General features: G+C 51.7%; 2 protein-coding genes across 4 annotated transcripts in view; one reads left to right on the top strand and one right to left on the bottom strand.

Moving 5' to 3' along the window:
* Nucleotides 1–3,254: 3,254 nt before the first annotated feature.
* On the bottom strand, nt 3,255–17,430 carry LOC122369505 (mitochondrial intermediate peptidase-like). 3 transcript variants are annotated; one of them, XM_043344299.1, is made up of 12 exons: nt 17,357–17,430; nt 15,090–15,312; nt 14,156–14,418; nt 13,356–13,542; nt 13,038–13,117; nt 12,578–12,766; nt 11,660–11,795; nt 11,026–11,236; nt 6,098–6,225; nt 5,317–5,652; nt 4,836–5,077; nt 3,255–4,358 (listed from the first exon to the last, which is right to left on the bottom strand). In XM_043344299.1, the coding sequence occupies exons 2-12, from the start codon at nt 15,279–15,281 to the stop codon at nt 4,202–4,204; spliced, it is 2,121 nt and encodes a 706-aa protein (XP_043200234.1). In that variant the 5' UTR covers nt 15,282–15,312; nt 17,357–17,430; the 3' UTR covers nt 3,255–4,201. The 3 variants fall into 3 exon arrangements, with proteins under 3 accessions (XP_043200234.1, XP_043200233.1, XP_043200232.1); XM_043344298.1 differs by having other exon boundaries at nt 17,409–17,430; XM_043344297.1 differs by having other exon boundaries at nt 17,233–17,362.
* Nucleotides 17,431–17,992: 562 nt separating this feature from the next.
* The window catches only part of LOC122369497 (phosphatidylinositol 5-phosphate 4-kinase type-2 alpha-like), a 35,779-nt gene continuing 31,421 nt past the window's right edge, over nt 17,993–22,350 (top strand). Inside the window, exons 1-2 of the mRNA XM_043344289.1 lie at nt 17,993–18,476; nt 18,720–18,817. Of these exons, the coding sequence (XP_043200224.1) occupies nt 18,342–18,476; nt 18,720–18,817 (233 nt within the window). The 5' untranslated portion in view covers nt 17,993–18,341. The remainder of the gene's footprint in view (nt 18,477–18,719; nt 18,818–22,350) is intronic.

The following is a 22,350-nucleotide window of genomic DNA, read 5'->3' as shown; positions in this document are numbered from 1 at the left end:
ACAGTGGACAGTCAGAAACGGACGGAGCACAGACCACTGATCTGTCCCCAACATACACCCACAGACATACAGTGGACAGTCGGAAACGGACGGAGCACAGACCACTGATCTGTCCCCAACATACACCCACAGACATACAGTGGACAGTCGGAAACGGACAGAGCACAGACCACTGATCTGTCCCCAACATACACCCATAGACATACAGTGGACAGTCGGAAACGGACGGAGCACAGACCACTGATCTGTCCCCAACATACACCCACAGACATACAGTGGACAGTCGGAAACGGACGGAGCACAGACCACTGATCTGTCCCCAACATACACCCATAGACATACAGTGGACAGTCAGAAACGGACGGAGCACAGACGAGTGATCTGTCCCCAACATACACCCATAGACATACAGTGGACAGTCGGAAACGGACGGAGTACAGACCACTGATCTGTCCCCAACATACACCCATAGACATACAGTGGACAGTCGGAAACGGACGGAGCACAGACCACTGATCTGTCCCCAACATACACCCATAGACATACAGTGGACAGTCAGAAACGGACGGAGCACAGACCACTGATCTGTCCCCAACATACACCCATAGACATACAGTGGACAGTCGGAAACGGACGGAGCGCAGACCACTGATCTGTCCCCAACATACACCGATAGACATACAGTGGACAGTCAGAAACGGACGGAGCACAGACCACTGATCTGTCCCCAACATACACCCATAGACATACAGTCGACAGTCGGAAACGGACGGAGCACAGACGAGTGATCTGTCCCCAACATACACCCATAGACATACAGTGGACAGTCGGAAACGGACGGAGCACAGACCACTGATCTGTCCCCAACATACTGCGATATAGACATCAGTGGACAGTCGGAAACGGACGGAGTGTGGCGGCCGAGACGAATCGATAAAATATGATAATATTATATTGATAGACGAAAATAAAGAACATGACAGTTTGAAAGTAGGCCGCACACTGAACTAAAAACAATTTCAAACGTCGACGTTGACTCGGTTTTCTGAGCTAAAAAGAAATATTGTTTTTTCACGCGCGCAGCAACAATGACAAGAAAATAAACATGAATCAAATAAGGCGTGATAAAATAAGAACAAAGACCTCTAATAAAAGGAGGTACGAACTCGCCACAACACTCCCCGCCCCAGAGCGGAGCTAAAAAGAGGCATAGTAAATATATATCTTGCTAAAAAAAATATCGATCACAAGTTCTCAGACAGAATAGGCGTAGACCGGCTCTTGGTGGCGACCCAGCGCGTACCGCGTCGGACGGGAGCGGCGATGAAACGGAGCATCCCGGAAACTCCGACGACGGCGGCTTGCGACTCGCTGACTTGCGTTCTGCGTTCGCGGCGACGTATGGGTGCATGTCGTTGACGAACGCTTGGGTATGTAGGTAGGTAAGATAAAGAAGCACCGCGGTGGAGCAGGCGGCGAGGCTCAGCGCGGCCTGGATCCACCTTGGTTACGGCCACAAGTCGGCGAGCCGCTCGGAAAGGAGAAGTTGAAGTTGGTGCGCTGGGATCAGCCGGTGCGGAGGGAGGCGGCGCGGCCCGAAACCACCGGCGATTATTCAGGTGATCGTCTGGTCGGTTGTCTTTCTTGTGTGAGTAACGTAGTAGATACATCTCGTTTTCGTTTTCGATTACTTGATATGTTTCTTCTTCGTTCTTCTTTTAAAGTCTTCTTTGAATGTGCAGGTATATATACAATCATGAAGAGCAATAATTTACTGTTTAAAAGTTAAAATTAAATCACGTCGGGGTCATCAATGTGGCGGCCGAGACAAAAAGATGAAAATGATATAATTATATTGAGAGATGAAAATAAAGAACATGGCAGTTTGAAAGTAGGCCGCACACTGAACTAAAAACAATTTCAAACGTCGACGTTGACTCGGTTTTCTGAGCTAAAAAGAAATAATTTTTTTCACGCGCGCAGCAACAATGACAAGAAAATAAACATGAATCAAATAAGGCGTGATAAAATAAGAACAAAGACCTCTAATAAAAGGAGGTACGAACTCGCCACAACAGCACAGACCACTGATCTGTCCCCAACATACACCCCTAGACATACAGTGGACAGTCGGAAACGGACGGAGCACAGACCACTGATCTGTCCCCAACATACTGCGATATAGACATTCAGTGGACAGACCAGACACGATCGAAGCACAACCTTCACAAATTCACCACCTTCTGATATCAAATCGTATTTACATACAATCAATTCATCGTCTTAAAGATCAAAAATATGTGCGCAGGCGAACTTGTACCACTTCGCTAGTGTGTGTAATTGTATGGAATATGTACATACACCAACAAAATTATCTCTTCACCGACAAAATTTGAATTAATCAGCCAAATTGTTATTAAATTATTCATACTCGTAGGTGGAGGTTTGCGCCGAGCTGGGGGTGCCCGAGCTCTCCAGTCCCACGGCTTGCCTTTGGAGCCGCAATAGACGGCGGAGGTCAAAGTCACCGCTAGGACAGCGGGGGGATTGGCTGCGCCCGGGTACCCCCACTTCGAAAATTAATGTTCACAAATCCCACCTCTGAGCATAATCGCGCAGTGTAGTGTAAATGTCATTGCTACAAACGCACTAGGCACCTACAGCGGCTGCGCCGAGAGGCTGACGGTCAGGTCCGGGTCGCAAAGGTCAGGGCCGGGGGCGCGGGCCGATATTGAGGGCGCCTGATTCCACCGGCCATTGCTGGCACACGTATCGCGTCATCAGACGTCAAATGTCACAACCCTCTATAACAGCGACTGTCAGAGCCGCGCCGCAGTCCGCACCGAGCCGGGCCTTCGAGCCAGCACGGTACCACACTGTAAAACTGTGAGCGCTGTGAGGACGCTGCTGAGTGAAGGCTGGCCCCGAACGTAGTGTAGAATGTAGATGCTGAAACTTCACCGAGGGCGAGAGAAAAGCAAGGTGCAAGCTACTCCTGAATGAAAACCCTTAGAGTCGTCGATTCTTTACTTAGTGGTAAACACGGTTTGCAATTTAGAAAAGATCAACACATGATATACCATTCTCTGAGCAGAGTATGGCTTTGACCGATTAGTAGGTTAATGCCGCAGATAATGTCGTTGGTTTATTAATCACTGTGTGCCATTTTGAGACGATTCATACAAACGCCAAAAAAGCCAGCTTATCAGGACGTAACAACGCAGCGTTGTTACGGTCACAACGGTAAAACTGCAGACGGACGCGTCATTTATTGTCTTGTAAAACACTGATGACATTTATCAGTTACGAAGCTCACAAAATGGAGCGACAGGATCGACCTATCACCTGGCAAAGCTAGTCCCGCGGTGGTTGGCACGAGTGACTATATACCGGCCCATATTGCACCGATTCTGAATGTCGCACCTCGATGTATGACTGCGTTGGCACACGCTGCGCCGGCGCGGTAAGCAGTGTCATGGCGTCCAGCAGGCCATTAATGAGAGCAGCGCTAATGAGGGGCGGGGGCAGTCAGATAATGCCGCGCTCACAGAGGTAGGACTTGTGTCACTCCGTGGTGGAGGTATGGCGTCAGGGGTACGATAAAACAAAATTGACCTCTCAAGAAATCTCAACTCAAGACCCCTCTCAACAAATATGTGACTTCCAAAACGATGAATACGGAACAAATCACCAAAAAATGGCCGGGTTACAAAATAAGATTACAGAGATAAAAACAAACCTGTCGAATGCCCTATGTTATTACAGAAGCTTTAGGAAGACTGGTTTATCAGTAGCATACATATTTTGTCTAATACCTGAGCATTTTGTTAACCGTCTAGTAACACGTCGCGGCCCTTCATGATATCGAGGTGTATGATTGGGTGAAGGTGACACGATATACTACACAACAAACATTGAGCAGTAAGAGCTCTTACGATGGCGAGACGGGGCGATTCTGTACTGCCGCATCATGGCGTCACTATGACGTCATATTATCACCATTAGACGACGCGCAGTTCCACGCCGCCCCGCCCTGTGACGTCACAGCCATCTATCCTGACCGACAGCGCCTTCCTTCACGCCCCTCAGGTCGTGTTCAGCGCCTTCGACCATCGTACTGCTAACCCACCTCCCGGTCGGCCAGCAGGAGTGACGGCACCTCAGCGGCGGCTGCCGCCGTCAGACCTCGGGTGGCAGCCCGTCAGCCGGCGGCCCGCTGGCCGATGACGTCCGTGACGATGGACGAGGCCAGCTCGGCCGGCGACACGTCCCTCCGCAGCAGGCCCGAGACGATCTGGTGAGCGGGCACACCGCCGCCGTGCGCCAGACACTCGCGGCGGTACCGCTCCCCGGCCGACCTGCAGGAGGGGACGGGGGGAGGTCAGAGGGGCAGATACTCTACTGACCCGCCGCCGTGGGCCAGACACTCGCGGCGGTACCGCTCCCCGGCAGACATGCGGGGAGGTTCAGAGGGGTCAGAGGTACACAGTGCACTGACCAGCCCCTGTCCTTCCTTCACCCTTCTGAAGCCTCCCTCACCAGGAGACAGCGGACAAAAAGGCACACTCAACACACTAGGGGTCCTCACGGGTCAGCCCGCCCCGCTCCGTCCCACCGGTCGGCCCGCCCCGTCAGTCTCACGGCTGATCCCCCCCCCCCGTCCCCCGCCCGGTCTCACCGGTCGAACGGGTCGGCTCTGAACAGCTCCCGCCAGACAGCCCAGGATGATCCCTTCCGCCCCTCCCCCCGTCCCGTCTCACCGGTCGAACGGGTCGGCTCTGAACAGCTCCCTCCAGACGGCCCAGGGTGATCCCCCCCCCCCCCCCGGGTCTCACCGGTCGAACGGGTCGGCTCTGAACAGCTCCCGCCAGATAGCCGAGGCCACGGCGCGCGCCATCAGGTACGAGTAGTAGCGGCCGCCGTAGCCGACCAGGTGGCCGAAGCGCAGCTGCCAGGCAGTGCCGGCCACGTGCGGCAGCCCGTAGAAGGCGTGCTGCACCTCCGCCAGTACGTCGGTGGTGGGCGCCAGCAGCGGCTCGATGCCGTGGTACCGCTGGTCCAGCGCCGCGTAAAACAGCTGCCAACACCGGACAGAGGGCGGGCGGTCAGCGGGCGCGCAGCAGGGGTGGTGGCAGAGGGGCGGGAGAGTTCTGCGTTAAGCGTTAGACTTTGACTTAAAAGCTGATGTTAAATTATACGAGTAGCTTCGAAAGCCCCAGTCCGTCCCTCCCTCCCCCCTCCCATCTCTCGCCTCTCCCTCACCTCCCGTTCCCACTACTCTTCCCCCACTCTCTCTCCATCCCCGCTCTCTCTGACCTGCAGCTGGGCGTCGGCGGCGGGGAAGGCGGCGCGGCCGCGGCAGAGCCGGCGCAGCGCCTCCGGCGGCGGCGGCTCGCCGGTCCGGTAGTGGCGCGCGAACGACGCCAGCACGCGCTCGTCGCCGGCAAAGTACTCCATCAGCACGGAGGGCACCTCGGCGAAGTCTGTGCTGCACCGCGTGCCCGTCACGTGCTGGTAGCGCGTGCGCGCCAGCATAGAGTGCATGGCGTGGCCGGTCTCGTGGAACAGGTTTTCCAGCTGGGCGTGAGTGAGCAGGCAGGGCCGCGACCAGCCGGGCGGCTGGAGGCCCAGCATCAGCACCACCACCGGGCTCTGGGGGAGCGGGAACGGTACATCAGTGCCCCACCACCGGGCTGTGGGGGAGCGGGGAACGGTACATCAGTGCCCCACCACCGGGCTGTGGGGGAGCGGGGAACGGTACATCAGTACAGTACCACTGGACTCTGGGGGAGCGGGGAACGGTACATATTCAGTACCACCACCGGGCTCTGGGGGAACGGGACATCACCACGACTGAATCAGTACCACCACCGGACTCTGAGAGAGAAAGGGAGACACTTTTTTTTTAAATAATCCATTCTGTCCAGGGACCGCAACCATTCCGTCCTCCCACACCACCTGGTACGTCCCGTCAGTCAGTGTCAGTTCACCTATCATCGCCGCTAACCTGATACGGTTAGGCAGTGGCCTATACCCACCGCTTACCTGGTGCGCCCCGTTGGGCAGTATCTGTACATATATCTATCCCCGCTCTCACCTGATAGGTGCCGTCGGGCAGGTCGCGGCCGCCGCGGATGGTGAAGTGACAGTCCTGGCTCGGTTTGCCCGGCCGCGTGTAAAAGTCGCAGTAGATGTAGCCCAGCAGGCCCTCCGACTCGTGCACAACTGCCAACGCCAGGGGAAGGGGACGGGAAGGTCGGTCATCGGGCTGGAGGGGTGGAGAGAGCTGGGGACTTTGGTGGCTGAGTCAGAAACACGCACAATGCACATTAGGGTGACCGGTTTTGCAAAAAGTTTCGAAAAGTTTTGCTCCCCAGGTCTAATCTAACGTATTTGGGGGTGCTGATCACGAATCCGGCGGAAAAAATATAAAATTCGAATTTTTTTTGACCGCCCCGGCTCTTTGAATATTTCCTGTTTTCTCAATTTCTGCATGTTTTTGAATAATATGATGAATGTAATGAAAATTTATTAACAATGTATCGCTAAATGCATGTACCAGTCGATTCGGCATACAGCGGCGTCGAAATCGGCACGCCGCCTGCTTCACCGGCCTCGCAGGAAAGCATAAGGCTCGGAAGGTTTGCGTTAGTTACCCGATTCTCTCCATAGATGGCGCTGGCGTAGCCGCCCGCCGGCCGGTCGTTGCCGTGCCGTTCACAGCCCCGGCAGTCACTTGCGACCGTCGTGGTCGTTATGCTACGTCTATCAAAGCACGACAGAAATGTTCACTTCATTTTTATGTTACTTCAGACACATTTTAGACCTAATGTTGAATTGGATAAATGACTATCGTGAATTGGCGAAATAGTGGAGTGCGCTCGGGAGCCATTTACAATAGCGAGGAACGTAGGTAGATTTCACACCAATCCGTGCTTCTATCCTCAGGATACTGAAATCCTTCTCCTCCACACCACAACCCCCTTCCGGGCTGGACAGGCAACTTTATCTCATGCGGGCTGCTCCCTTGGAGCGGCACCGCTGCTCCCGAGAGAGCGCACCCCGTAGCCGGGTGCAGTGAGTGCCTTGGGGCTGGGTGACCTGTCCTCTGGACGGGCTCAGCCCCGGCGACTCACTAGGGTGCCTGCCCAGACCAATGTCTCCCCCTAATTCCTATCATCCTTCCGGCTCTGCAATGGTCTTGTCGACCGAAAGGGCCTAACCCAACAAAACAAACAAACAAGTAGGTAGATTGATCTGAGTAACATATGACACTGCGTTCACGGTTGATATGAAGTTTATTCACACTATGTAGTCGGGTGACATAAGAACAAAGTGACTAACATACCTTGTGTACGACAGGCGAGACATGGATGAAGCTAATGCTACTTTTTCATTTTGTTTCGGTAGGCCCGTTTGTTCAGAGCGTAGCCGTCCTGTCGGTCTGCGCCTGTTACAGCTGTGACTGATTCGGTGGTCAGCTTTACAGCCCTTTCGGTGGATTGGGTATGGCAGGGGACCCCCTTTTAAGGGGAGTCTGTAGAAAGTCGCGCAACTCATCCTCGCTCATGTGTCGTACACAAGGGGGCTCAATGTCTCGGCCCTCGTCAACCGCTCGCTGCACGTTAACCAGTTCCATATAGTTGTTCGCTTGAACGTTAATTTCCGGCAGCCGGAAGTGCCGAATGGGCTGCTGCTGTGGCGGTGGGGGTGGCAGCTTTGGCGGCGGTCGTGGCGGCGGTGCCGGCGGCGGCGGTGGTGGTGGTGGTGGTGGTGGTGGTGGTGGTGGTGGTGGTGATGGTGGTGGTGGTGGTGGTGGTGGTGGTGATGGCCGCCGCCGTTTCAGACGCCGCTGCTGCTGTTGTGGCGGTGGCGGCGGTGGCGGTGGTGGTGGTGGCGGTGGCCGCCGCCTCTGTCGCCGCTGCTTCTGCTGTGGCGGGGGCATGGCATTAGGGCAGATGCAGTCCGCATAATCCAGAGCATTCGTCAAAAAAGGCAGCGACAGGAGCAGCCGCCGTTCCCGCCCCCGCCACAGCAGGAGCAGCGGCGACAGAGGCGGCGGCCATCGCCACCACCACCACCGCCACCGCCGCCGCCGCCATCACCACCACCACCACCACCACCACCACCACCACCACCACCACCACCATCACCACCACCACCACCACCACCACCACCACCACCACCACCGCCGCCGCCGGCACCGCCGCCACGACCGCCGCCAAAGCTGCCACCCCCACCGCCACAGCAGCAGCCCATTCGGCACTTCCGGCTGCCGGAAATTAACGTTCAAGCGAACAACTATATGGAACTGGTTAACGTGCAGCGAGCGGTTGACGAGGGCCGAGACATTGAGCCCCCTTGTGTACGACACATGAGCGAGGATGAGTTGCGCGACTTTCTACAGACTCCCCTTAAAAGGGGGTCCCCTGCCATACCCAATCCACCGAAAGGGCTGTAAAGCTGACCACCGAATCAGTCACAGCTGTAACAGGCGCAGACCGACAGGACGGCTACGCTCTGAACAAACGGGCCTACCGAAACAAAATGAAAAAGTAGCTTTAGCTTCATCCATGTCTCGCCTGTCGTACACAAGGTATGTTAGTCACTTTGTTCTCATGTCACCCGACTACATAGTGTGAATAAACTTCATATCAACAGTGAACGCAGTGTCATATGTTACTCAGATCAATCCACCTACGTTCCTCGCTATTGTAAATGGCTCCCGAGCGCACTCCACTATTTCGCCAATTCACGATAGTCATTTATCCAATTCAACATTAGGTCTAAAATATGTCTGAAGTAACATAAAAATGAAGTGAACATTTCTGTCGTGCTTTGATAGACGTAGCATAACGACCACGACGGTCGCAAGTGACCGCCGGGGCTGTGAACGGCACGGCAACGACCGGCCGGCGGGCGGCTACGCCAGCGCCATCTATGGAGAGAATCGGGTAACTAACGCAAACCTTCCGAGCCTTATGCTTTCCTGCGAGGCCGGTGAAGCAGGCGGCGTGCCGATTTCGACGCCGCTGTATGCCGAATCGACTGGTACATGCATTTAGCGATACATTGTTAATAAATTTTCATTACATTCATCATATTATTCAAAAACATGCAAAAATTGAGAAAACCGGAAATATTCAAAGAGCCGGGGCGGTCAAAAAAAATTCGAATTTTATATTTTTTCCGCCGGATTCGTGATCAGCACCCCCAAATACGTTAGATTAGACCTGGGGAGCAAAACTTTTCGAAACTTTTTGCAAAACCGGTCACCCTAATGCACATTCATCAGAGTGACGAGAGTCTGAGGTATAGAGACTGAGAACAGCACCAGATTTCGGAATACAGCCTACAGCCTGCGATACCGTGTGCTGGAGTTACGGACATCTTGTAGGGCGTCAAAAATAACGATTATCCACAGCCAACCAAGAGTTCTCTAATTATGACCAACCAGCTAGCATCTTTTGACTCATGATAACCAGTATAACGCCTTTTGGGGCGACTAACGGAGCGAGCGAGAGGGTGGGCCTTGCACGTGCGAAATTGCGAGGGGGTACCTCCAACTGACTTGTGCACGGCACCCTACTAACTGGTCTCTAGCGATGTGCCAAATTTGGGCACAATCGGCCCAGCCGTTCTCGAGATCTGGAAGCGGCACCCTGCACGTGCGCACGTGCAAAATGGGTCCCAACTGACTTGTGCACGGCACCCTACTAACCGGTCCCTAACCGTGTACCAAATTTGAGCGCAATCGGTCCAGCCGTTCCCGAGATCTGGAAACGACCCCTGCACGTGCGCACGTGCAGCAGCACCCCAACTCTGGCACATGTATATGCAGTGCCTAGTGGGTGCCTACCTACATGCCAACTTTCAGCGCAATCGGCCAAGTAGTTACCGAGATATTGCAACAATTGCAAAAGTGACACCTCTTCGTTTTGCACGTGGCACGTGCATAAGGGGTCACCCACATGCATCGGGAATAGTCCAATACTTGGTAGAAGGAATGAAGCTACCCTACAAAAATTACCGCGTGTAAATCGGTCAAGTGGTTGCTGAGATATAAGCCTCGCAAAAGCGTGACCACGGCCGGCCGGCCGCTCATACTCAGAAATTTCCGTTAATCTAAGGAAAGACTACGCTCGCTTCGCTCGCTCCGTAATAAGGAATCTAAAAACCCAGTAACACCAGTATAGCGCCTTTTGGGGCGACTAACGGAGCGAGCGAGAGGGTGAGCCTTGCACGTGCGAAATTTCGAGGGGGTACCTCCAACTGACTTGTGCACGGCACCCTACTGACCGGTTTCTAGCGATGTGCCAAATTTGAGCACAATCGGCCCAGCCGTTCTCGAGATCTGGGAGCGGCACCCTGCACGTGCGCACGTGCAAAATGGGTCCCGACTGGCTTTTGCACGGCACCCTACTAACCGGTCCCTAACTGTGTACCAAATTTGAGCGCAATCGGTCCAGCCGTTCTCGAGATCTGGAAACGACCCCTGCACGTGCGCACGTGCAGCAGCACCCCAACTCTGGCACATGGATATGCAGTGCCTAGTGGGTGCCTACCTACATGCCAACTTTCAGCGCAATCGGCCAAGTAGTTACCGAAATATTGCAACAATTGCAAAACTGACACCTCTTCGTTTTGCACGTGGCACGTGCATAAGGGGTCACCCACATGCATCGGGAATAGTCCAATACTTGGTAGAAGGAATGAAGCTACCCTATAAAAATTACCGCGTGTAAATCGGTCAAGTGGTTGCTGAGATATAAGCCTCGCAAAAGCGTCCGCACGGCCGGCCGGCCGGCCGGCCGGCCGGCCGGCCGGCCGCTCATACTCAGAAATTTCCGTTATTCTACGTAAGACTCCGCTCGCTTCGCTCGCTCCGTAACAAATCCTAAATTTCACAGCTGAAACCAGATGAACTGACCCATTGTAATTGCGGCACAAAAAGTCCCAGAACTCCCTCACTACCGGCCGCCCGCACCCTGACCAGTCATCCTCTGCTGTACCCGGGGCACCCACCGGCCAGTTTCTGCACATCGGGCGCCCACAGCTCGCCGGGCCGGGCCTCCTCCGCCTCCAGGCGCACGCCGTACAGCCGACCGAACAGCGCGCTCAGGCCGCGCATACACGTGCCCACCGAGAAATACTCGGAGAGGCGCAGGTCCTCCTCGCGCTGCCGCTGCCGGCGCGCCAGGTGCGCCAGGTACGGCACGTCCCACGCGCCCAGAGGCTGTCAGAGACGGGGAGGGTGGGGGGGGGGGGGGGGGGGGGTCAGGTACACCACCCAGCGACTGTGGGAATGGAGGACAGTGAGTCACGTACACCACCCGGAGGCTTGTGGAGAGGGGGATATCATTACATAGTCGTAACTCTTCAATAGGTACCTTCATTCGTCTATCGCTGAGCAGATTATCCAATTTGCTTCTGGTTGCAAATAAAATTGCAACAACTTATATAAAATATCAATATTGTGAGTCAGTATCAGATCTGCTCTCCCCCTTTAGAGCCCTCCTTTATCCTACGCCTGTCTGCCTGTGTCTCCCCATCCCTCTGTCTGTCTCTGTATCTGTCAGTGTCTCCCCCCCCCCCCGTCTGTCCATATACATACCCCTCCGTTCCTCCGTCTAGTCTGTCCGTCTGTCTTCCCTCTTACCCGGGAGCTGGTGGCCCGTTTCATGGTGGCCATGGTGTCAAACTCTTTGGCGGCCTCAGGTGCCAGTTCGTCCCTCAGTCGGCAGAGGAAGGCGTCCACCGTCTCCGGTGTGCGCGCCAGGCTGCCGCGCAGCGCCCTGTGACAGGAGCGACAGCAGGGAAGGTGAGGGTCAGGGGGTGGGCCCGGGGACCTAGTCAGGCTACCGCGCAGCGCTCTGACAGGAGCGACAGGAGGGAGGGTGAGGGTCAGGGCGGGGGCCCGGGGACCTAGTCAGGACGGGGTGTGAACTGTGCAGGGACCGGGGTGTGATCACCGAGCGATCAGCGGGCGATAAACGTCCCTATGATCAGTACAAACCGCACCTGCACCATTAATTTGATCCCTAGCATCCCACGCCATCTGACGGTGCACCTGAAGCGATCTACAGCTGCTGAGCAATACGAACACGAGTGCCGACCTTTCCCGCGGGACAGCCTAGCCTGTCAGCGCACTCAGCCGCTCAGACCTGATGAGTGAGTGGTCCGCTGACCTGTGTCGCAGTGCCCGCTGACCTGTGCCGCTGAGTGGCCCGCCTGACCTGTGCCGCAGTGCCCGCTGACCTGTGCCACAGTGTCCGCTGACCTGTGCCGCTGAGTGCCCGCTGACCTGTGCCACAGTGCCCGCTGACCTGTCCCGCTGAGTGGCCCGCTGACCTGTGCCGCAGTGTCCGCTGACCTGTGCCGCAGTGTCCGCTGACCTGTGCCGCAGTGTCCGCTGGCCTGTGCCGCAGTGTCCGCTGACCTGTGCCGCAGTGTCCGCTGACCTGTGCCGCAGTGTCCGCTGACCTGTCCCGCTGAGTGGCCCGCTGACCTGTGCCGCAGTGCCCGCTGACCTGTGCCGCAGTGTCCGCTGACCTGTACCGCTGAGTGGCCCGCTGACCTGTGCGCGAAGCTGGGGAAGCCGCAGAGGTGCGCCAGGGCGCGCCGGGTGTGCAGCAGCGCCGCTAGCAGCGCCTCCTGACCCGGGTCCGGGTGCAGGTACACGCGGTAGGCGGCCTCGCGCGTCTGGTCCAGCGGCGAGTCGGCCATTAGCCCGCCCACCGTCACAGAGTCGCCGTCCACCGCGAACCTGGGGAGGACACAGAGTCACAGAGTCTCCGCGAACCTAACGGAGGGGAGGGGGCAGAGAGTCAGTCACAGTCCATCGCGAAACTATGTACGGGGGATGAGCTAGCAGGGGGTGGGGTGGTTGGGCAGGCCACGGTAAACTTGACTCAACAAGCTAAATGCACGGAAAGAGTGGTTCGTCTGAGCAGATACCGAGAGAGGAAATGATAAAAATGTTGATATAGCATTTTCCCAGCTAGACCTCAGACGCAGAAGCTGAAGTATGCCCTTACTGGTAAGACAGGTCCTCGGGAAGGTCCTTTTTCTTCACGGTGGCCGGCTCATGTGTGCCCGCCAGGAACGCCTGGCCTACCTGGCGGAAGCGGATCACTCGGGTCAGGTCGGGGGCGAACAAAGCAGTCGTAACTCAACATTAAACCAGACCCCGTCCGCTGGGGCGCTCACCTGCAGCGCGTGGTCGGTGAGCTGCACCACCCGCTCCCGGCTGGCAGGTACCCTCTCCCGCTGAGGCGCTCACCTGCAGCGCGTGGTCGGTGAGCTGCACCACCCGCTCTCGGCTGGCAGGTACCCTCTCCCGCTGAGGCGCTCACCTGCAGCGCGTGGTCGGTGAGCTGCACCACCCGCTCTCGGCTGGCGCCGTCCAGGTGGATGCCCGACTGCTCAAAGTCGTGCAGGTAGAGGCGCGCCACGTGCTGGTCCACGCGGTCCGTGTGCACGTGGTCCCCGTGCGTCACGGCCCGCTCCAGGGCGTCGTACAGCGGACGGTGCGTGTTCATCCTAGGCGGAGGCGAGGTCAGGTTAGGTCAGAGGGGCGGCAGCAGCAGTGGCAGCAGGTCAGAGGGGTGGCAGCAGGTCAGAGGGGCGGCAGCAGGTCAGAGGGTGGCAGCAGGTCAGAGGGGTGGCAGCAGGTCAGAGGGGCGGCAGCAGGTCAGAGGGTGGCAGCAGGTCAGAGGGGTGGCAGCAGGTCAGAGGGGTGGCAGGTCAGAGGTGTGGCAGCAGGTCAGAGGGGTGGCAGCAGGTTAGAGGGGCGGCAGCAGCAGCAGCCCTTCTGAGGCACACAGTGGGGGAAAGGTGCACGGGTAGGAACAGTGCAGTTGGGCGGGGTGGTGCGCCTGGAGGGGATACTTGCGATGGTATGACAATTCGCGTCCGGCTACGGATATGCCAAACATGTTAAATTTCCGCTTTTAATTAAATCGTAACACTCGCCTTCCATTTTCCGATGGAACAGTGAAAGTCTGTAAATCCCGACAATCTCCAACTAGATTAGTTTCTGGACTCGGAAATCCACCCCTACAAAACGTTCACGATTAAAGGTCAAAGAGACTGATGATGTAAAACTGCAGAGAAGCTGCACAGAGCTTCGGCGGTACGCGGGCGGGCGACTCACTGTTCGACCAGGTTGCTGACGGCGATGCAGGCCTCTGTGGCGGTGGCCTGGTAGGAGGCGTCCGGGTGGGCCAGCCGCACGAATTCGGCCAGGTCGGCCACCTTGCAGAGCGCGTCCGACAGGTCGTCGAACACCAGCACCATCTTGCGGCGGCGGCGCGAGCTGCACGCCTCGTCCACCAGCCGGCGGCAGTCGGAGACGGCGCCGTCCCGCATCGCCAGGAACCCGTCGGCAGTCCGCAGCTCCGGGTACCCGAACAGGCCCTGCCGGACCGGCCAGCGGCCACCGTGGTCGGAAAACAGCTCTGCACCAGCTAACCGTGCATAACATAATCTGTCTCAGCAGCAGCGCCAGCACCACACTCGTTCTCGCTGCCTTTGCAGTATATGGCTTTGAGTTCAGATAAGCCACTGATCCCAGGTGCAGCCCAAGTCCCAACTGAACCCTAGCTTCATAGGTAGATGGATATACCAAAAAAATGTTTTTTTCCTTAAACGTGTATATGGACAGAATCAGAGAGCCAGAGATCATGTTCGCAAGTTTTTTTTTCTTGTGTGTAGGCCTGGACCCCTACCTCCCAACTGGGGCAGTTCCCAGTAATGAGAATTCAGATGCCTTCCAAAGTTTAGTGTATGCACATCAAAGTCAGACATGGGCTGCTTCACCAATTTGTAGGATAGATACATATTGTCTTTAGAGTACCTAATTGAGAGAGTAGGAGCAACAGTAACACAGAAAGAGAGAGAGAGAGAGAGAGAGAGAGAGAGAGAGAGAGAGGGGAGAGGGAGAGGGAGAGGGAGAGGGAGAGGGAGAGGGAGAGGGGAGGGGAGAGGAGAGGGAGAGGGAGAGGGAGAGAGAGGGAGAGGGAGGAAGAGGGAGAGGGGGAGGGAGAGGGGAGGGAGAGGGAGAGGGAGAGGGAGAGTGATATACTCACTTCATTTTCTTTCCACCACCCCAAATCGACTTTGGGCTGCTGCTTGGTGTCAAAGGCTGCACCAAGCTTTCCCAGAGAGGATGTGGACAAGCCTCTCTTCTGACAGAGGCCATGTATCCTCAGCTGCACATGGCTCCATCTCAGCGAGTGCTTCCCAGGCAAAATGAGCCTACTCAATTGCTGAATCTTCATTTCTCAATAAGTAGATGCATTAGGTCCAGATCTGAAGGAATACCTTTATGTTATTACATAAAACATCCTTCAAATAGGCACTCATTTTCAGTCAAAGCTGCCATGAGGCCACATTACAGAGAGCAAAATATCACTTGTTGAAAAAAGACAAGAACAACACAAATGAGGTGAGCATTGGGAAATTTGTATCAAGAGCTTATGCTGGTTGCGATGAAGTATAAATATGTATCTCACTACATGGTTGGTATTCTAATGAGAAGTTAGCTTGGTAGAAAATCTAAAATCTTTGTGTTTTAACTTGATCTACATCATGATGAGGCATAAAGTTTCAGTTGTCTAATGCAGGCAAAAGATGTATGATTGGGTTTTGTGGGTAAGCACCATGCATGGTTGTTTTTTGGCAGTTTGACACCCACTTCTGTTCCACTCATAAAGTATGGATCTTAAATGTTGCCCCAGAGTTCACTGACATATTTGACTTGCTGGAGAGGGTGAAACCATTTTTAGGTTAACTGAGGTTTAAAATATGACAACTTTTTTAACAAATGAGAACTGTGATGACAATTGGAGATACAAAATGGTGCGGATTGATATGCTGGCCAAGGGCTGTTAAAGTGTTGACTTTTTCAGTGTTTGAGCCTTGAGGCATGAGGATAACATGTTGCAGTTAACTCGCACAAAATGTTTTTAAAACTGCAGTACCTAAAATGTCCGCTGGTCCCTGTTCCAAGTTCAGTTGGGGGAGGTTTGGTCAATGGTTGTCATTTTTAGCACATGCCATTTTTGGCAACCATGTGCTAAAAATGACAACGCTATCAGCTATTTTTAGCAACGATGAAGCCGATTTCACTCCTCAGCGAGGAAATCACGATTTTGGAAATACAAGCACTGATTTTGGAAAAGAAGTGCTGCCACCTGGTGCAAGAAGAAGAAACCAGCTTTAATATGGCCGTTGTTTGTATGGTAGTCCAACGTTGAAGTATACCCTTTTTTGTGGCCCGAAGTTGGAACTTTAAATTGAAGCATCCGAAAATGATCGATATTGATCGAAATCATGATGTTGATGAAACAAATAATATGTTAAGTTGAGAGAGGAGGCCATTTTATCCAGATGCGGTGGTTTACTTCTTGAAATTATTTTTGCTTACGACGACTGCCATGTAATGAGGGATAATTAGCAGCCGTCATTAGCAAAAATAATTTCAAGAAGTAAACTACTGCATCTGGATAAAATGGCCTCCTCTCTCAACTTAAAATATTATTTTTTTCATCAACATCATGTTTTCGATCAATATCGATCATTTTCGGATGCTTCAATTTTAAGTTCCAACTTCAGGCCACAAAACAAACTACCATACAAATAACAGGCATATTAAAGCTGGATTCTTCGTCTTGCACCAGGTGGCAGCACTTCTTTTCCAAAATCAGTGTTTATCTTTCCAAAATCTTCATTTCCTCGCTGAGGAGTGAAATCGGCCTCATCGTTGTCAAAAATAGCAGAATCGTTGTCATTTTTAGCACGTGTGACAAAAATAGCACGTGCTAAAAATGACAACGATTGACCAAACCTCCCCCGACTGAGTTCCACTGTGAGAAGTAAAATTCGCTTATCTTTTACAGAATACTCACTGTACACTTTGACCTTTATACATTTACAGAGCAGTACATACCTACCGAAGATTACGAATATTTCTGGCATTGATAAACCAGCGTAGCGGAGGATATATCAATGTCTATTGTCTGGTATTTTTTTCAGCATAGTATGGTCATTGCGAAAATATGTTGCACATTGTTCAATTCAATTTGACATCCTCGGTAATGTTTGGGAACGAATTGAGATTTGACCTAAGAGGTCAATCATTTTTTTCTTCGTAAAACGGACACAATGGGCTAGGCGAACATTCCATGATTCCATGCCGTAGAACCGCGTATATCTCGGACTTGGACTTACATATCGCATTTATACCCAGCGTATTTCACAGAAACATATAATCACGGTGACTACATATAATAACCATTTCACTGCACTCCAGAGAGATCAAAAGATGACCCGCCAGCCGCTACCGTTTTATTACCGAGCTACCCGCTACCAGGGTATATTGAGTGAACCCGCTACCGCTGCCCAACCGCTGCCCAAGCCGCTGCCTATGAACATTTCATTGATTTGCATGAGCAGTAGCTTTTGTCTACAATAAATACGCTGCAGTGACAAAATATTTCAGATAAGGTAGCCAAATTATAAATGCGTTGCCTTTACATTATAACATTACCAAACTTAATACATTTTCGTGTATGTAGGACATGAGCATCCCATTGATTTCTTCAAACTGTTTTAAACGTATAAAGGGATAAGTGCCGGGATAAAATTATGCTAAGTGCCTCGTACTTTTTGAAGACTTTGATAGATTTATTTCATAGAACGTTTTGAGACACCCGTAGAGACTTTCAGAAAAGTCGGAAAGATAACTGAAGAAATAATCCCAGATAATTCCCAAGGAAGCTCTTTAAAATTTTTTAGAAACATCACCAATGTTATCTTTGACAGCTGATCTTTGAGAATTGAGCCATTGTAGTGAAATTCCAACCGTTGGCTATTTTATTGATTTTTAAAATTGTCAAAACTCAACAGTTTTGAGAGATTTTGTCACAGATTCTCTAGGAAAATGTCTCTTTTTTAAGACTGACTGCCAAACTTAGGAAGGAAGCGAAGGAAGCGCGAGAACTGCGCGAGAGAGAATGCGGCGGCCCCGTCTCGCGTCTCTGGGCGATGCCGCCTTGGTTGGATCGATTATGGTGTACTGTGTTTTATCAGCATTTTGCAAATTAATTATTCAGGCATGACTGCGCGTTGGGGTGGTGGCCGTGTGTCCGTGTTTGTATTAGGTGCTGAGTGGCAGTGTTTTTGATTGGGAGCCAAAGCAGGACGTCTGCTGAAGAAAGGCCAAGACCGAGACCGAAAGCGCTTAAACAGTCTATTTCTTGGAATCCTGCTAGATTCGAGTTGCCATAACGTGGCCTCGTTTTGTTTTATTATTCTTGAGCTACCTTTTCTATTTCAAAATGTCATCTCCATCTGTTTCAAATTTTGGGTCAAAGTTTAAAAAGAAGCATATGCGCCCTAAGCACCAAAAAGTGAAACTATTCAGAGCAAATGAACCCCTACTATCAGTTCTTATGTGGGGTGTCAATCACACTGTAAGTATCTTTATTTTATTTGCATGTTGAACAATCATAGGACTCCCCTACCATTTGCATGGCATGATAATACTTTTGGCAATCTGCTCAGATGTTATGCTTTGCTGCAATGATTTTGTGAAAACTTTTTGCCATTAGATGCTATCCCCCTGCATTAAGTATGAATGGCTATATTTTCCATGTGTTTTTCTGGTCAATGTGTACCTGTTTCACTGTTTGACTTATTCTGGTGATTTCCCACAGATCAATCAGCTCACCCACATCAACATCCCAGTCATGCTGATGCCAGATGACTTCAAGTCATTCTCCAAAATCAGAGTGGACAACTACCTATTCAACAAGTAAGTACCAATTAACACTAAATGCTTTTTAGTATTTGTGTATTTATTTTTAGGAAGCCTGCCTGCAATTTAAGTGCAGGTATACTAATAGAGATAATTAATCTAGTCCCCCTAGAGAGGTAGCTCAGGTTGAGATTTCAATAGAAAATCACAATTCTAAAGAATAGTGATTGTCTAATTGAAAAGTCCCAACCTTTGGATATGAAGGGGGTCAGTCAGATTGCTTATCAGTTTTCACTTTTCTCCCTTAAAGGAAATAGTTCACTTTTTAACATGGGTTTTGAACTGGAATAGCAGTTCCGTAGCTTGGGCTGAGACGAGCATAAATCAGGAGCTTTTACAGCCCAACGATCACCCTAGGCAAAGATATTCTATTTTTCGTCCCGAAAAAGGTGTCTTGCGTTGAGGATGTGTGCCTTGCATATCAATATATTTCCATCCAGTATGAAAAGAGCATGGGTCCCGAAAATTCTTCAGAAACTAGAGAAATTATCTACGAGAACTCTAGAGAAATTCTCGTACTGATCAATTAGGACATTCAGGGGAACATTATCAGATCGAGCAGATCGCCCAAATGCCGGTGGCTGCGATAATTTCTCTGTTTCTGAAGAATTTTCGGGACCCATGCTCTTTTCATACTGGATCGCGTGTGCCTTACAGAAACTGAAAAGTTCTTCCTATATCAAAATATAGAAAATAATATTTTGTTATAAAAAGGTTTTATTTTCTTTGCTGATTATTTTGAACATAAAAAATCATAAATCCGTTGCAAAAAAAAAAATAATTTCGTGAAAGTGAACTATTTCCTTTAAGGTTTAACTATTTCCTTTGAGCTAGATCCTTGTGGTAAAAGCAAGTGCAGTTCTTGTGAATAGTGATGGGAGGAAGCTCATGGTGTTAATAATCATTGTCCTAGGGGCATATTATATATATTATTTATATAGGCTATGTAGGCTACCACAGTGGTACCTATAGGCTGCCTATGTGTTTTTTTAAAGTCATCCTAGGTGCAGTTTTATAGCCTTGCAGGTCAGGTCATAATGGCCTGCTAGAAATTAGGGACCTGCTGTAACCTCTTAATGAGGTTTTCTATGCCATTTTGGGCTCCTGATTTCCAAGTACCACACCTGATTGTTAAAAAAGTAATGTGTTTGTGCTTTTTGGGGTAGGTACCTAAGTCAGGTCTGTTGAGGAAATCATCAGACATCAGTTGCCCTGCTCCTGTAGCATAGTTGATGAAGTGTCGGACTACCGGTGGTGAGAGCTCAGGTTCGAGTCGCTCCAGCGCCTGATACCTATATGGGACTTTGATGGGGATGGTCTGTAGTGGGTCGAAGCAACCGCAGCCAGTTGTCAGTTCAGTGGGACAGGCCGTGTCCGGCTTTGATGGACACGCTGAACTAGGGCATCTGAAAGTTCTCCCGTTACCCGGAGTGCGTAATCGGACGGTTATAGGGTTCGAGGCCTGCGCAACAAGCGCTGGCAAGCGGTCTGTTTTTTTTCTCTCTCTCTCTCTCGATCTCACGTTGTCATGGAAGGAGGAGTCACCCACTGATAGGTATATGTCAATCAGCACAGTGCCACGATGTAGGCGTCTGCCAATCAGCCCAGTGGCACGATACAGAAGAGAGGGCGCGAACGGGAAGCGGCCCGGCGGGTGCCTGCGCTCGCCATCAGTGACACCGTCTCCCCATGACGTGGTCGACCCCGCCCCTACCCTGCCCCTCCCCCGCGCCGATCGAATGTCCCCATGCCAGGATAATATAACGTTACGCCGCTGCGACTGAGGCAGCGAAGCGCAGACCGCTGACGTATGTCGACAGGAGCCGGCCGGCCGACGGGTAGGTCGAGCTCGGTTTTCTCTCAAGGTGGTATGAAAAGTGCGCACAAAACTACATAGTGCCAACATACGGCATCGGGTCGTGATAAGACATTATTTGCTTAAGGTTGTGTTGTACGCATCATTTCTCTATTTTACTGCTGTTCAGGAAAAGTTACATGAGTGGCTCACCTTCGGGGGACCTTTTTGAAAAATTCGTTGGCATACAAGGTTTGTCTAAAATTTATTTTCGTTAACATGTTTTTTTTTGCACTAGGGGTGTTGTGAAATCCAGGCATTTTGTTTTGCCGTGCATACTGCTTGCGTTCACGGTTGACGTCATACACTAGGGACCAGACCTCAGAGGCCAGTTTTATCAACAGAAAGATCGGCGGCTGCGGTTTTTAGGCTTAGAAGTCGCCCACAAGCTTCCACTGCCACGTGAAAAATAACCTTTGCATTGCAAAATTGTCGTTACGCTGACCGATGTTGTTTCTCATCAGTTTTTTTTTTGTGCGTGGCTGATGACTGGTGGGACACCTGGATGACTTAACCCGCGAGTTGCTGGGGGGGGGGGGGCGTTAAACGCCCCCACTTTTTTCGCCGGGCCATAGCATAAAAACGGCGCGCCGCAGGCGCGCCAAATTTTGGGTACCTGTAGGGAATTGATTTAAGTTTATTGTGACAAAGTTTCAAAAAAATCGGTCGGAAAAATTTTGAGATCGAGGTTTTAGTGACGTCATGATTTCTGAGTTTTCGACCAAAAACGGCATATGTTCAAAAAATCATATAAAATCACAGAATAGACATACAGACATGCCGTAAACGCCATTAGACTGCCAATACCATGAACAATCAAATGGCTATCTTCGATTATTGATTATCGTTCCGCATTTTCCAAATTCTTGAACTGAAACTTGGCAATTTCTCGTGACTACTTGACGACCATGATACATGCATTTCTTAGATTGAACATTTTGAGCCAAACACGTACACATATGATAAAATGAATGTCACCATCGTGTTCTACGCCCCAAATTACCCATAAAACATGTGTCACGGGCTGCGAATATCAGTTTTGATTTTCGGGGATATGTGCCTACCCGGTTGACCTGACCTTGACCCTGACCTATGCTTGACTGACCCCTACATGGAGCTGACACTCTTGTAGGCCTTATATGATGGATTGTGCACCGTTTTGACAGAGTTTATGACGAGAGGCGCCCATTGCGAAGTCCTGAAGTCCATGCTACTGAAAGCCCGATTTCAGGTGTTTGACCTGACCTTGACCCGACCTGTGACCTCAAAATTCAACTTTAAAGTACTCATCTGAAGCGTCTCGTCGCGTTCTTTCGTTTGCCGCCTCGTGCGTTTCGCTGCGCCTATTGGTTCTCGAGTTATCGGCTGGGGGCGTTTAACGCCCCCCCCCCCAGCAAACGGTGGGTGGCGAAATACCCCAGCAACTGCCGGGTTAATGCCTAAAATAACAGTAGCCACTAGCCGGTGATTGGTTTGTGATGCAAAAATGAAATAGATTGCTGAAGTCCCTGGCTTGAATAAAATGTTATTCAAGTAAGACGCTCCTTTTAACGCGTCGGTGTTGACAGAAAACATCGCATCATCACATTGTCATTTGCAACTGAAGGTGCCTAAGCGTCCCTGATTGTACAGACGGTATATACGTAAACAATGGTGATTGGGAAGGTGTCCGTTT

Source organism: Amphibalanus amphitrite, unplaced genomic scaffold (genome assembly GCF_019059575.1).
Source record: "Amphibalanus amphitrite isolate SeventyFive unplaced genomic scaffold, NRLGWU_Aamphi_draft 001042F_arrow, whole genome shotgun sequence".
Taxonomy (NCBI): domain Eukaryota; kingdom Metazoa; phylum Arthropoda; class Thecostraca; order Balanomorpha; family Balanidae; genus Amphibalanus; species Amphibalanus amphitrite.
The sequence above is the reverse complement of the archived record's forward strand: the minus strand, read 5'-3'. Positions and strand labels throughout refer to the sequence as shown.

What these genes read in the sequence shown, in the direction of transcription:
- LOC122369505 (XM_043344299.1), bottom strand. Translation starts at nt 15,281, where the DNA reads ATGAAGATTCAGCAATTGAGTAGGCTCATTTTGCCTGGGAAGCACTCG. An exon ending in GTCAGCAACCTGGTCGAACA is followed by an intron (nt 13,543 to 14,155) that starts GTGAGTCGCCCG and finishes GCCTCCGCCTAG; the next exon opens with GATGAACACGCACCGTCCGC. An exon ending in TGCCCGACGGCACCTATCAG is followed by an intron (nt 5,653 to 6,097) that starts GTGAGAGCGGGG and finishes CCGCTCCCCCAG; the next exon opens with AGCCCGGTGGTGGTGCTGAT.